The 14,592-nt window shown below is 54.8% G+C and overlaps 1 protein-coding gene across 9 annotated transcripts in view; it reads left to right on the forward strand.

Annotated features, from left to right (window-relative positions):
• Positions 1-14,592, forward strand: part of PGS1 (phosphatidylglycerophosphate synthase 1) — a 65,336-nt gene that overhangs the window by 5,902 nt on the left and 44,842 nt on the right. For 8 of the 9 annotated variants that reach the window (XR_009499635.1, XR_009499636.1, XM_059907883.1 and 5 more), the window contains exons 2-7: positions 3,012-3,201; positions 6,160-6,237; positions 8,355-8,454; positions 9,254-9,443; positions 10,441-10,619; positions 12,633-13,154. Coding sequence is in view for 7 of the 9 variants with exons in the window: in XM_059907883.1 (XP_059763866.1) it covers positions 3,012-3,201; positions 6,160-6,237; positions 8,355-8,454; positions 9,254-9,443; positions 10,441-10,619; positions 12,633-13,154 (1,259 nt within the window). In the remaining 2 variants the exon portion in view is untranslated. The remainder of the gene's footprint in view (positions 1-3,011; positions 3,202-6,159; positions 6,238-8,354; positions 8,455-9,253; positions 9,444-10,440; positions 10,620-12,632; positions 13,155-14,592) is intronic. The other variant, XM_059907885.1, reaches the window with a different exon arrangement.

Raw genomic sequence — 14,592 nt, forward strand, 5'->3', positions numbered from 1 at the left:
GCCTCTGCCACCGGCTGAGGGCTGTAGCAAAGTAGTTAGGCTTGCCTGAGTTCGAGTACCAGGGCGCGCCCCTGCTCTGGCCCTAGCCCTGTCCTCCAAACTTCCTTGATAATCCGGAATAAAGGAGTGAGAGGGCGGCAGAACCTTATTATCTGGCCCCCCAGCCCCTGCCACTTCCTCCTCCCTGTAACTAGAAATGGGAGCTAGATGGTATCTAGAAAGAGATGATTCAGGGGAGTGCAGGCCTAGATATGGAAATTGTGTATGTGTTTGTTTAGTTCTCTAAATGGTGAGTGTGACAGCCCTGCTTTTTTTGTAGAGTAACCACAGCTCCCTGCCTCCTCCTGTCTCTTGGGGGTTAGGGTTTTGACCTGGGACAGCTGCCTGGAGGGGGGGAATTGCTTTTGCAGGTGGTCGGCCCCTGGAGGCTGGGATTACCGTGCAGCAGGGGCTGTGGCTGGCACGGGGAGAAGTGTTTTCTGAGAAGATTCCCAGGCGTCCGTCATGGAAAGCGGGAACTCGCCCCCGTGGGGATCTGGCTGAGATGCACGGAGAACGTGGGCCCCTGCACTGGCTCCCATGGGGGCTGGCTGCTTGTGCTCCGGCCCAGGTGCTGCAGTTAGATTTTGAGTGTCTGGGGTCTGGATGTGGTCTCCCCACCTGTGCCGACCTTGTGGGGCCTTTATAAAACTCTGTGCTCCTTTTCCAAGCACCTTCCTCTTTGGAGTGTGAAGTTAACCACTCGAGGGTTGGGTCTCCTCCACGATGAATCCCTGAAACCTAATTGGCTTTCAGTTCTTCTCCTCTCTAACAAAAATAAACCTGTCAGTACACAGGTTAAACAGGAAGCAACATAAAAAAGCCCTCAGCAGATCTTGGACTGAGGCCCTGATCTGGACTTGGACTAAAGCTTCCCAGGAGAGCTGCCCGACAGGCCCGCAACCTGCCTGCGGTGGCCCAAGGCCAAGCCTGTCCTGCCAAGCCCCTCTCCCGGGTGGCGGGGGCCCGAGCCCCGTACAGTCGCTGTGTGTCTTCTCTGGACTGCCTGTTGAGCCCCTCCTGGGTTTTTCTGGCGCTGGTGCGTTTTGGCAGTTCCTGCCTCTTCCCTTTGTTTGCACCTCTCCTCGCCTGGAGCCCCCGCACTTCCTGTCTGAATCCCACTGGGCAATCAAAGCCCATTGGGAGGGAGGGTTTTGTGAGGCCTCCCCAGCAGCTCAGGCATCAGCAGCTCCCCTTTTTGGTCACTTGAAGTACATGCACTGGATGTATATTTTGACCTTTCCTTAGTTAGCCTTAGCATTTTCTTTTGTGTTCTTAGATGATTTCAGGTGTGTATGCTGGTGAGGCCACCAGGTTTGCCGGCAGTGGTGCCCAGGCCGGCCGTGCCTCCCCCGTACACCAACTTGGATTGAGGCCCAAGTTGGCACTTGCCCTCTTCTGGGTTGCTGTGTGCCAAAGAGGTGTTTCCTCATCTTCCTTTTTGGGAGCGGCTCTGAGACTGTTGGCTCACCTGAAGAACGCGTGGGGACTGACTGCGTGGCCTGGGGTGCAGGCGATGCCCTGGATATTTTTTATATGGTCTGAGCGATAAGTGCTGTGAGATTGGGAGTTCAGTAGATCTTACAGTGCTGTGGGGTTTTCCTCCTCAGACAGACTATGTTTAATTAATGAACGTTAGACTTTAGGCCCCCTTTGTGGCTTCACGTTGATAGACTGTTGTGCACCTTTCCCGTTCTCATGGTTTTCCGTTGGACTGAAGGCGCTCCCTCTCCCCTCTGGAAGGTAGCCTTGAGCACAGCAGGAGCATGGCCTCCATTTTGGGGAAATCGAGGCCGCAGTCTCTTGTTTACACGTCTGGGCTTTTAATTTGCTGCTTGTTACCCAGAAGCCAGAGGAGAAGTGTAGCAAGCTGATGCCCGGGAGTGCGGTCCCCACCTCTGCTCGGAGGCCCACGGTGAACCCTGGCTTCCCAGGGTCCAGACCCGCTGTCTTCCACCCGCTGACTAAACTTTTCTTGGCAGTGAGTCTCCGTGACAGCCCGGTGGGCTTTCTGGGAAGCACAGCTGCGGGCCATCTGGCGTGTGTGTAGGGACATTCAGGAACCCTGGGAAGATTCAGCGTTTTATCAGGAGGCAAGTGAATGAAATCATCTTCCTGGAATTTGTGGCCCTTCAGGCCTTGGGGTGTTTAAGCGTCCTTTCCCTAGAGCCCCTCTTGAGGCCGTGGTGAAGGTCACACGCTGAAAAGGATTTTCCTGCTGCTCTTTGCTGGAAGCCGGATGAGGGGCTGGTCGGTGTGGGGCTCTGGGTGTGCGCTGCCCTCCCCCGGCCCCCGCAGGTGTCTTGTCATCCGGACAGAGATGAGGCTCAGCGGGCAGGGGACCGTTTACTGCGGTCTTGGCCTCAGTGGATGGGAACCAGCCAGAGACGGGGCGTGACCTCTGAGGAGAATGTGTCCAGGGGTGAAGGGGCAGTTGTTGTCACTGCTGGCCCCTCTTGAGATGACCTCTTCCAGCGCCAGCTTTTCTCTCTGTATCCTAGTATTAAAGAGAAAACTTAATTTTTTTTGGGTCCTTCCTTGAATAAAAGCCCATTTATCTCATCAGTCAGACAACCGGGGGTCTGGGTTGTACTCACCAGACTGAGACCAGACCTGCCCTTGCAGGCAGCCTTTGGCAGCTTTCTGCAGGTGGGTTCGTTGTGGGCATTAACCAGGCGATGGCTTTTTTGAGTTTACTTGTGGCTGCTCTAAATTTTGAGTTGTTTGGAATCAGCGTAAAGTTTGGGGTTTATCCATAGGCTTTGGCACTTCTTAAGTTGCTCAACTTGTAGGGGCTGAAAAATTCTTTTGCAGAGTTTGACTGGGGCTCACTTAAGATGGTCTAGGAAATCTGAAGTTCGCCCACCGCCCCCCCTCCCCCCCAAAAAATTTCTTATTTGCCCACAGGAGCTGAGAGAGAGTTGTGAGGAAGTATTTGAGAAGTGTGACCCTTTGTATGTCTCTTTCCCCAGGCCACCATGGCTGTTGTTGGCTCCTTTGCTGTCTCCAGCTGTCCCCCATGTCACCTCGCCTCCTTGCTGCCTGTGTCCGGAGGGCGTGCATCGCTTCCAGTGGATCAGAAACCTGGTTCCAGAGTTTGGAGTCTCCAGCTCTCACGTCAGGGTGCTTTCTTCACCTGCAGAGTTTTTTGAGCTCATGAAGGTAAGTTGTGTCTAGGAGAGAGAGGGTCAAACATGGAATTAGAGGTTTGGGGGCATAAGGTTGGCTGAGTCCTGGGCTGAAGCACCTTCTGTTCTAGAAACTTTTGCTGGCTGCTCAGCTCATTCCTGTGGGTTCCACCTGTTAGGTTTCAGCTTCACAGATGGCTGAGTTGAGCTGTGATCAGAAGCTCCCCTGGGTGGCTGATGTTTCAGGTGGAGCAGCTCAGAGCTTGCGGGCACTGAGGGTCAGGTCCTAGGTTTTGGTTCTTGTGGACAGATTGATTCCCTTCGTTCCGTGTTGGAGATGTAGGCTAGACGGGAGGTTAGTGAGAGCTTGGAGACCTCAGCAGGGACGTCCCCGCTGAGGACGTCTGGGAGGGAACGAACCTCATTCTGGTTAGGGCACGGCAGACTCCTGCCCCGGCACCGTCTCCAACACACAGTAGCTCCATAAAGTAGACGACAGCAAGTGGAGACATAACGACCTATGGATGGGATTTGATATGTAGGAAGTGGCCGGGAGCCTCTCAATTCAGTGGAGAGTATCTACAGGTAACTGGAAAGTCTGGATGTCTGGTTTTAGCTCTCGTGATCCTGGTTCTTTTCCGTAATTCTGTCTAAAGTTTGTACCTTCTCTCTCTTGGTAGAGATGCTAAACTTTGCATTTGGGAGGGGTTCAACTTTCAATATATTAGTCAGGTGTTCATGCCACGTCTAGTTATCTGTGGTTAAACTGCTAATCGGAATGAAGTAATTAAACGCTAATTAATTTTTAGTTACATGAATTCTGAGTTTGTATTAATTCAATGATGTTAGAATTAAGGTATGATGCGGTCAGGAGGAGAGCTGGGACATAACAGGAAATACATGTAGATGTTCCTTTTTCTGCACAACAAACTCTAGTTCATTTGAATGCTTGCACATTTTCTCTCCTTTGCCCTGTTGTTCTGTAGATCCACTCTTAGCTTAATTTCCGGCTGGCTTGTTCCAGTATGCTGTGTGTGTGTGTGTGTGTGTGTGTGTGTGTGTGTGTGCGCGCGCGCGCGCGCACATACGTGCATGCTCTCTCCCACTTCCCTACACTGCTTGACTCTCCTGTGTGTCCTTGTTTGTGTAGAACTGATGCTGAGGCTGTTTGCTCTTTGCTCCTACTTGGTTCTCTGCTTGGCTTGAAGAAACAGGTTTTTCAAAGGAGGTGGTTCTTAGTGTCCCAATCAACTCCGGGTGAAGGATGGACTGAGTCTCCACATGGGGGTCCCCTGGCCTGGAGGTGAGGCCACGCGGCGCACCTGCTCGGGGTGCGTGGGGCTGTGGCAGCCAGGAGGGACGTGAGGGGCTCAGCCCAGCAGGCCAGGAAGAAGCCGAGGCCACCGTTCCCTGCCTTCTGCACTGAGTCATGGGCGGGTTCTCCGGCAAGTTCTTTGTGGAGCGGGATGTGTTTCTTCCTGGGACAGAGTGGCCCGTGTTCCCTGAGAAGAGAGTGCAGCGTGGTTTCTGCCTGGGCCCACGCCTTCGTGACAGCTGAGCTTGTACCAGAGGACCTGGCGCCATGGCAAACAACTGCGTAGACTTTTGCTGCCCGAACTTGATTGCCTCACACCTTACTTGTTTTCCTCTCTTTCCTGTCTTCATACTCACTTTCCCCACAAGCAACCATCTGAATAAATAACAAAACGAAGGAAACAGCAAACATAGGAGATTCTTTTGTTTGTTCCTTGCATATAAGCCTTTCCCAGTGGTGTGTTGGTGTGTTTATCTAGTCAAGATGCCCCTCTTCCTCCATCGACGGTGCAGGCTGTGGGGGCCACGTGGGAAAGCCAGCACGTTCGTGTGTCCTGCCTCCCCGGTGCCCTCTCCAGCTTGCCCTGAGGGTGGTGTTGCCCTTCTTCCTGCTCTTGACCTCCTCTGGGGCCTGGCTGCGCTGGTGAGCGGTCCGGTGCCCTCCCATGGCTGGAGCAGGTCTAGGGAGAGGACGCTGGCTATTGGGACTGACACATCATCTTCGGACTGACGCATCATCTTCGAATGTTGGTGTGTTCTGTTTGTGTGTCTAGCTAGGTACCTGTCTGTCTGCATCTCAAAACTATTGCATACTTGAGACTTCCCTGGTGGCGCAGTGGTTAAGAATCCGCCTGCCAATGCAGGTGACACGGGTTCGAGCCCTGGTCCGGGAAGATCCCACATGCCGCGGAGCAGCTAAGCCTGTGCTCCACAACTACTGTGCCTGTGCTCTAGAGCTACTGAGCCCGCGTGCCACAACTACTGAAGCCCGCGTGCCTAGAGCCCGTGGTCTGCAACAAGAGAAGCCACCACAATGAGAAGCTCGTGCACCGCAATGAAGAGTAGCCCCCGCTCACCACAACTAGAGAAAGCCCGCGTGCAGTGATGAAGACCCAACGCAGCCAAAAATAAACATAAATAAATTTATTTAAAGAAAAATTACATGCTCATTTTAAAACCCCAGCTGTGCAGACGGGGCTGGAGTGCAAGTTTGCCCCCGCACTCCCTCGTCTGGCTCTGCTCCTTGGACACACACACACACACACACACACACACACACACACACACACACACCTACACCTGTACAGGTGTGCATGGGGTGGTGACGGGGGAGCATGGTTTACGTTCTGTTCAGTGATTTGCTTCTGTCCCTGCAGTGCGCTGTGGACATCCCCTCAGGTCAGTGTGCACAGATCTTCGTTCTTTTCGTGGCTGTGCTGTATCTTATAGCATGGCTAGATCATGCCTTACTTTCAGGCTGAGTATTTTAAATTAGGGTTGTGGGTCCTTATCTGGTAGGTTACCACACACATTTGGGGCTTGCTTTAAATATTAATTGGTGAAGAAACAGGATAGTTCAGCTTGGAGTGTTATTTGCCTCCAATATCAAAGGACTGTATCTTTCTCAGTGAACTATGAAAATGGTGATTATGAATTTTGAATTGTTTCTTCTCTTCAGGGGCAGATAAAAGTAGCCAAGAGGCGGGTCGTGATGGCGTCCCTCTACCTGGGGACAGGTCCTTTGGAACAGGAACTGGTAAGGTTTAAGCAGGGGTGGTCCTACTGGCAGTAGTGAGTCACCCTAAAACCTCGGGCTGTGCAGAGCCGTGGAGTTGGGGTAGAGCCGCCCTCCTTGGCCTGCGTCTCAGGCCAGCTTTTGTGCTTGTTGCCCCAGATTCTGGGGCACGTCAGGAGGATCAGCTAGGGGTGCAGGGAGATGTGATCCTGGGCCTTCTGACCTCGCTGGCCCGTGTCCTCCTCACCCTGCACAGGGGGCCATAGGCCATCTGTCTGCCAAGCTGGGGCTCCGAGAATTGTGACCCGCAGGCCAAATCTGGCCACTGCCTATTTATGTGTGGCCTATGGGCTAAGGATGGTGTTCACATTTTCTTTTTTAAAAATAAATTTATTTATTTATTTATTTTTGGCCGCGTTGGGTCTTCGCAGGCTTTCTCTAGTTGCGGTGAGCGGGGGCTACTCTTCGTTGCGGTGCACGGGCTTCTCATTGCGGTGGCTTCTCTCTTTTTTTAAATAAACTTATTTATTTATTTATTTATTTATTTAATTTTTGGCTGCGTTGGGTCTTTGTTGCTGCGCTCAGGCTTTCTCTAGTTGTGGCGAGCGAGGGCTACTCTTCGTTGTGGCGCGCAGGCTTCTCATTGCGGTGGCTTCTCTTGTTGCGGAGCACGGGCTCTAGGTGCGCGGGCTTCAGTAGTCGTGGCTCACGGGCTCTAGAGTGCAGGCTCAGTAGTTGTGGCGCACGGGCTTAGTTGCTCTGCCCGTGCGCCACAACTACTGAGCCTGCGTTCTAGAGCCCGCGAGCCATGACTACTGAAGCTCGCGCACCTAGATCTTCCCCCATGTGGGATCTTCCTGGACCAGGGCTCAAACCTGTGTCCTCTGCTTTACATTTTCAATGTTTGGCAAAAAATGAAAAGAGGAGTAGTAACTGTGTCACATGAAAAGCATGTGAAATTCAGATTTCTGTGTCCATAAATAAAGCTTTGTTGGAACATAGTGACTCTCATTAATTTTTGTTTTGTCTATGGCTGCTTTCTTGCTACAGTGGCTGAACTGAGTAACTGTGACAGGGACCATCTGACCTGCAAAGCCCAAGATATTTACTCTCTGGTCCTTTATAGAGAAGGCTTTCTGAGTCTGTATTAGACAGAGGAGCCAGCATTGCAGGTCGAGCTGGCCGTTGCTTTCGCCCAGGGCTGGTGTCGGGTGCGGGTCTGTGGCCAGCCTGGCTCCACCTAGACTTGCTGTCATGCCGTGCTTGTCCCTTCCAACGAGACACGCGGGGCTGGGAAGGAGCAGACGTCACCCGTTGTGCAGTGGGGGCTTCTTGTAGGATGAGCCCAGTGCAGAGTCTGTAGGTTGAGCTGAAGTGAGTGTGAGTGAGGTCGTTGCGTTGTCGGAGTCCCTGGATGGCTCTCTACTCGGAGGGAGTGAGATGGACCCTTGCCCATAGCAAGTGTTGTTTCTTGGTTTGCCTTGTTCAGAAACCCCCAGGGCGGAGCTGGAAGAGAACAGGGGCTGTGGTAGAGGGCGAGGGGGAAGGGTGGGGGGCAGGAGGGAGCCCACCCCTTCCCTTCCTGTCTGAGGAAAGGCTGCCCCGCTTTCAGGACGTGCTCTTAGCTGCCAGCTTGGGAAGCGTGTTTGTTCTCCTGGGAGAAGAATGCCACGTCCAGCCTGTGGAGAGTGGCAGTGGGCAGGTTGCGTCTTGGATTTATTCGTTCAGCGAGTATTTACCGAGTGCTCTCCATGTGTGGGGCGCTGTTCGTTGTGTGCCTGTAAGGATGATCCACTGGAACGTGTGTGGGAGCTTGTGTCTTAGTGTTTTCAAGAGCGGCGAGGTCCAGACCCTTGGGCACCGCGTCCCTGACCCCCAGAGCCCTCTTTCTGCCAGGCCCGGGCCGCAGACGCCGTGTCTTCTGATTATGGTTCCTGCGCTGGCCTCAGGTGAAGAGGTTTTGCAGCGTTGGCTTCTGGGCAAGCGTGGCTGGTGTGTGCGTGTACATGCTTGTGTATATGTGTGTGTTTTCAAAGAGGACCGTGGGGGCATTAGCTGACAGGTTGGTTCATTCCTTTAATACATAACCATCTTTTCAGGTCTTTCATTTCTGTTCTTTTGGGGTCTTTTCTTGGCAGGTGAATTGCCTGGAAAGCACTCTAGAAAAGTCACTCCAGGCGAAGTTTCCTTCCGACCTCAGGGTGTCCATTCTCTTAGACTTCACGCGGGGCTCAAGAGGTAGGTCTGACGCCCTCCCTGGCCCCCTGATTCTTCCTCATTCAGGAAGAACGAGGCGTTACACCCTCACCGCCCTGTCCTCAGCCAGCAGCAAGGCTGTTTGAAGCCCGTCTGGGCTGGCCCAGGACGGCCTGTCCGTCAGGATTCTGTCTGTGGCAAGTGACCGACAGTCCAAGTAAAAATGACTTTGGGAAAAAGAGAATTGTTTTGACTTCCACGTCTGACCTGGTTCGGGTGGGTCGTGATCTGGGGCTTGGACCTTTGGGCTGGCTTCATTGTCTGGCTCCTCGCGGCAGCCTCTGGCAGTCCCAGGCCCATCTTGCCGCATCTTGTCCATTGGAAGAGCATCTGCTTCCCTCATGGTCAGCCTGGAGCTCCTGCGCGGCCTGCCTTGGGCTCAGTGCCGGGGCTCCTGAGTGTGCTGACCGGCCCAGCCTGGGCCTGCGTGCCTTCCCAGAGCCAGGGTGGTCAGAGTCATCTTCACCCGGAGCAGAAATGGGAGGGCGGGGCTGGGTGGCGCCCCCAGGAGGAGATTGGGCGCAGTTACCAGGAGGCGGGTAGACGGGTGCTGTGGGGCTAGAAGAGCGGATGTCCGCTACACGGGCCGCTCAGTCCTGCCCCGAGATGTGGTGGGTGTCCAGGTAGAAGCTTCCCGGAGCCCCTCTGGCTGAAAACAGCTCCCGGCAGTCCGACTTGGACAGCTGCGCAGGCCCTTGGTGGGTGGTGCTGCGCTGGCGGCTGCGTGTTTTTCCTGGTGTGACTCTGCCGCCCTTTCCCTCCTGCTTGCCCGCGTCTTCAGGAAGGAAAAACTCTCGCACGATGCTGCTCCCACTCCTGCAGAGGTTTCCAGAACAGGTCCGAGTCTCGCTCTTCCACACGCCTAACCTCCGTGGGCTCCTCCGGCTCCTCATCCCCGAGCGCTTCAACGAGACCATCGGCCTCCAGCACATCAAGGTGTACCTCTTCGACAACAGCGTCATCCTGAGCGGGTGAGTTGGCTGCCTTCTGTCAGGGATCTCCCTTAATATTCTCCAGGGCAGAAACCAGCAGAACGCGGAGAAGGCAGAGTCCGTCCCCTCGAGCCTTCGAGGACCTGCTGGTACGTGTTTAGTCTGGTTGCCTAGCTCTCTCGACGTCTTCCCGGTGTCCTGTCTGCCACGGAAGCTGGAAGCCACGAAGGGCGACTGAAAGCTGGCCGTGGTTTACTGAGCCCTTACTCTGTGCTTGCTCCTGGGTGAGCCCCTCGTGTACTGTCTCAGCTAATGCGCACTGTACCCCGCGTGGTCTTTCCCTCACTTTGTACACAAGAAAACCGAGAGGACAAATAACTTTGTCAGGTAGGGCCGGGTGGGAATCCAGGCCCTTTGGGGGACACTGGGGCCGAGCCCGAATGGTCCTTGGCTCTGTAAGTGTCCGCATCTCCTCTCGGTGGTCAGCTCGGTGAGGGGAGGGCCTTGCGGTCACTCCTCTGTGTCACCTTAGTGTCACTCTCGCCCACCTCTCGTGAGCGGCCAGGCTCAGTAGCTGTTTGTTTTATTTTATTTTATCTATTTATTTATTTATTTTTTGCTGCGTTGGGCCTTTGTTGCTGCACGTGGGCTTTCTCTAGTTGCGGTGAGCGGGGGCTACTCTTCCTTGCTGTGAGCTGGCTTTTCATTGCGGTGGTTTCTCTTATTGCGGAGCACGGGCTCTAGGCACGCGGGCTCAGTAGTTGTGGCGCACGGGCTTAGTTGCTCCGCAGCATGTGGGATCTTCCCGGGCCAGGGCTCGAATCCGTGTCCCCTGCATTGGCAGGCGGATTCTTACCCACTGCGCCACCAGGGAAGCCCCTCAGTAGCTGTTTGTTAATTGCCTGCTGCTGCTGGTGCGTCCTGATCCGAGTTGGTTGCTCCCCTGCTCCTGCTGGTGACCCTGAGACCGGGGTCCCCAGGACTTGCTGTCGCACCCTATCGCCTGAGTCCTCACCTGCCGCTTTCCTCCCTGTAGCGCAAACCTGAGTGACTCCTACTTCACCAACCGGCAGGACCGCTACGTGTTCTTGCAGGACTGTCCTGAGATTGCAGACTTCTTCACGGAGCTGGTGGACGCGGTGGGGGACGTGTCCCTGCAGTTGCGGGGGGATGACACGGTGCAGGTGGTGGAGGGGATGGTGCATCCTTACAAAGGTAGGGTCCCGGGCTCCTCGCCCTCCCGAGCCTGGGGGTGGTGAGGGTGAGGAGGGCAAGCCTTTGGTGGCCTTGCCACGGGTTTAGGAGACTTGGGTGGCAGAGCCTTGTTCTGCTTTTGTCTTTGGAGCCAGACAGATGTGACTCACTGGCTATCGGTCATGCTCTGCGGGTGAGGGAGCCGCCGGGGAAGGTGGGACTGTGGGCTTCGGGTCTGGGTGCCCACGGGAGTGAGCCGGGAGCCTGCCCTGCACTTACAGGAAGCGGCCTGCTAAATGGCCACCCCCCTCAGGGCCACCTCCCGTGACTCTGGAGCACAGAGGGTCTGTGGCTCCTGGCTCCATTGAGGTCTGCGGCCTCCTGCCTGGAACGTGAAGTGGGAGAGTCCTCGGCCCTGCTCACTGGAAACGCAAACCCTGGCAGCTGGCATTCCCGGGCTATTTGCATTCCTGTGATTCTTGTGGCCGTGGATTCCTGGTGGCCTTTAAGGAGGCCTGCTGCTGAATTTGCGACCGTGTCAGCAATGTGGGGAACGGGTTAAACCTAGCCAATGTGAGGAGAAGAGCCAGAAAGGAAGCATCTGAGTGGGGATGTCTGGTGGGAACCCTGTCCCAGGGGCCTGGGGATCCGTGCACTGTGGGGCCAGCCGCGATCTGTGTGCCTGCCCTGCCTGCTGCCACTACGCCTATGTGCTATAGAGTAGTATAATAATTACTATTATGTTTTACATTTCAACAATAAAAATTTATGGAAGTCTGTTTTCTCTTTCATTATATGAGTACCTACGTAGTGTTCTCAATTTTACCCTCTGGCTCACAAAGCCTGAAATATTTACTGTCTGGCCTGTACAGGAAACACTGGCTGACCCCTGATCTAACTTAACAGGCCTGGCATGAATATGCAGAAAAAAGGGCCCCCATTCGGGGAAGAATTGAGAGTCAGCACGCTCAGAGGGCGTGGGGGGCTGGGCACAGCCGTGTTCGGGACCAGGGCAGCTCAAGAGAAGCAGTGAGTGAGCGGCCCCCGTGGTGGCCGCCGTCAGCAAGGGGGGGTCCCCGCAAGCAACATTCCTTCTCTGGGCTGCTGCCCGGCCCTGGAAGGCACTCGGGCATGTGTGCCTGTTCCCAGCCCAGAGCACGTGAGCGGTGACCAGGACAGTCGTGCTGCCCATCTCTCTCTTGTTGATCAGCCCTGCCCAAGGCTTGCTATTCTGTCAGTTTTTTCAGAGAATCAACTTTTGATGATGTTGAAGTTCCCATTTTTATATTTTATATTGTTGTTTTCATTCTGTTAATTTCTGCTTTATATAATGTCCTTCCTTGTACTGTAGTTTTTGGCTTTTCCTGTTGTGTTTCCTCCTAACTTCTTGAGTTGGATGCTTAGCTCATTAACTCTCTTATCATCTAGTGATAGCATTTAGACTCACTTCTTTTCCCTTCATTGTGTCCCTGCAGCCACTCGTCACTGGTGTCCGTGTGAAAACAAGGCCCAGAGCCTGCCTGTTCACCTCTGACCCTTTGTGGCTCGCTCTCCTGCTCTCTGGTCATACTTAAACGTGTCTCTGTCGGACACATGTTCTTTCTGACGTGTAACATGCACACCAGTCACGGGTGTGCAGCTTATGTACGTGTTCATAGTGGGTTGGCTCCCAGAAGCCCCCTCGGGTCCCTAGCCGGGCATGACCCCCCCAGTGTGCCCACTGTCCTGACTACCGTCACCCTCAACTAGTCTTGTCTGTTTCTGAACTTTTTGTAAGTGGATTGGTAGAGGCCTTTTCATTTCCCACTGAGTGCAGGCTTCTTGTGGCAAGACCCTTTTTCGGGCATTTCTGTCCACAGAGGAGCCTCCCATGGGCCCGGTGTCTTGTGCTCAATCGAGACGTGTTTGGTGAAGGATCAGTTGTGGCATCTGTGCTTGCCTGTCACGTGCCATGTGGTGTGTCTTCCGTGCTGAATGGGAGTCCAGAGCCTCCATTCTCTGCTCCTGACTCCCCTTTGCCATGTCTCCCTCTAGGTGACCGGGCTGCGTATTGCAAGGCAGCCAATAAGAGGGTTATGGATGTGATCAACTCAGCCAGGACCCGCCAGCAGATGCTGCACGCCCAGACCTTCCACAGCAACTCCCTCTTAACCCAGGAAGATGCAGCAGCCGCTGGAGACCGGAGACCAGCCCCAGACACCTGGATTTACCCATTGATCCAGATGAAGCCCTTTGAGATTCAGATCGATGAGATTGTCACGGAGACCCTGCTGACAGAGGCCGAGCGAGGCGCTAAGGTCTACCTCACCACCGGCTACTTCAACCTGACCCAGGCCTACATGGACCTGGTCTTGGGCACGCGAGCCGAGTACCAAATCCTGCTGGCCTCGCCGGAGGTGAACGGCTTCTTCGGGGCCAAGGGGGTGGCAGGTGCCATCCCGGCCGCCTACGTGCACATTGAGCGGCAGTTCTACAGTGAGGTGTGCAGCCTGGGGCAGCAGGAGCGGGTCCAGCTGCAGGAGTACTGGCGGAGGGGCTGGACATTTCATGCCAAAGGTACGTGGCAGCCGGCTGGCCAGAGGACGGCCCCCATGCGGGACAGCCGGGGGTGGGCGAGCTGGCCCACTTGTTAGCGCCCGTGGTGCCGGTGCCTGCCTGGTAGAGCCCTGCCCCTCCCCCGTCTGTCTTCATGACAACCCTGCGGGTGCCTCACAGTCATCGCATTTATGTGCCTTTCAGTTATGCAAGGTCTCTCCCAGAACTTACAAACTCAGATCGTTTGGGGGGCTGTTTTAAAAAACGTACACGTAACCTCTCCCCTCAAATAGATGAAGAGGCATGTGCTTTAGTCTTTCTGTGATCATCCGAGTTCTCCCGCATTGGCCCTGCCCTTCTTGGGGACAGAGAGGATTCGTTAGGGATCATTTGTTCGGCATCAGACAGCCCACTTTTTCAGTCCCTTCCTCACCAGTCCTGTTTTTTCCCCTATGTGCCAAACCTTCGTGTTTTTTTTTTTTTATAGCTGAGAAAACTGAGGCTATCTACTTAGAATGTTGACAGGTACAGGACTGCCCCAGGGTCGGTCAGAGTGTGAATTGCATATTGTAATGGTCTCTCTTGCACAGTTGTGTGCATCCGTGGAGCAGCCCACATGTGGCACAATCCCAGGGGATAGCCACGATGTGAACAAACGGGTTTAGAACCCTGTGCTTAGCAGTGGGACCACCGGCTGCTCCTCCATGCCGAGGGCACCTGCCGCTCGGGTGTGACCGCTCCTTTCTGTGCTCCGGGAGACCCCATGGCCAACTCGGTTAGTCCTGTGTCTAAAGGAATAGTAGACAGCGTGGGGACCCCAAGCCCCGACTGAAGTGCCTGGCTTTCCTGACTTCTTGCTGGTGGTTCAGAGACCCATTTTGCTCCTGCGCTGGTCCTGGGGGCTTCCGGAGAGCCTGAGCGAGGTGGGAGGGGGATGGTGTTGTCACGGCCACTCATCTATGTTGTTTAGACTTGAGGTCACTTTGAACCCTCAGGTTGGACTCTTGTTTCCTTAAACCATTGGTTTCCATCTGGGGGTATGCTAGGAAATCCCCCCAGGCCACCCTAGGCCTCGTGGGTCCAGCCCTCTGGGATTGGGTGGTTTCCACTTGCGACTGTGAGGCCTGCGTGCCTGCTCGGGCAGGTGACATTGCCTGGTGTGGGAAGTGAGCTCTGCCATTGTACCAATCCTGGATGTGTCATGGGCTAAGCCCGGCCGGTGGTTAGGTGTCTCCGGGCAGGCAGGCCAGCCCACGGGGGTGTGGAAGGCATTTTAGGATTGGCTGTGTTACTTCTGAGAATAACAGTAGTGCCTGGGGTGGGGTAGTGGAGACAGAGAGCTGGGTAGTGGGAGGAGCTTTGAGCTCTGAGGGGACCTGTGTGCCCGGCTCCTCGTCTGCCCTGTGGCTGGGTCGGTGCGGGGGGTCCCTTGTCACTTTGGGGCCCCCAGTGCAGCCTG

This window comes from Balaenoptera ricei, chromosome 20, assembly GCF_028023285.1.
Source record: "Balaenoptera ricei isolate mBalRic1 chromosome 20, mBalRic1.hap2, whole genome shotgun sequence".
Classification (NCBI taxonomy): Eukaryota; Metazoa; Chordata; class Mammalia; order Artiodactyla; family Balaenopteridae; genus Balaenoptera; species Balaenoptera ricei.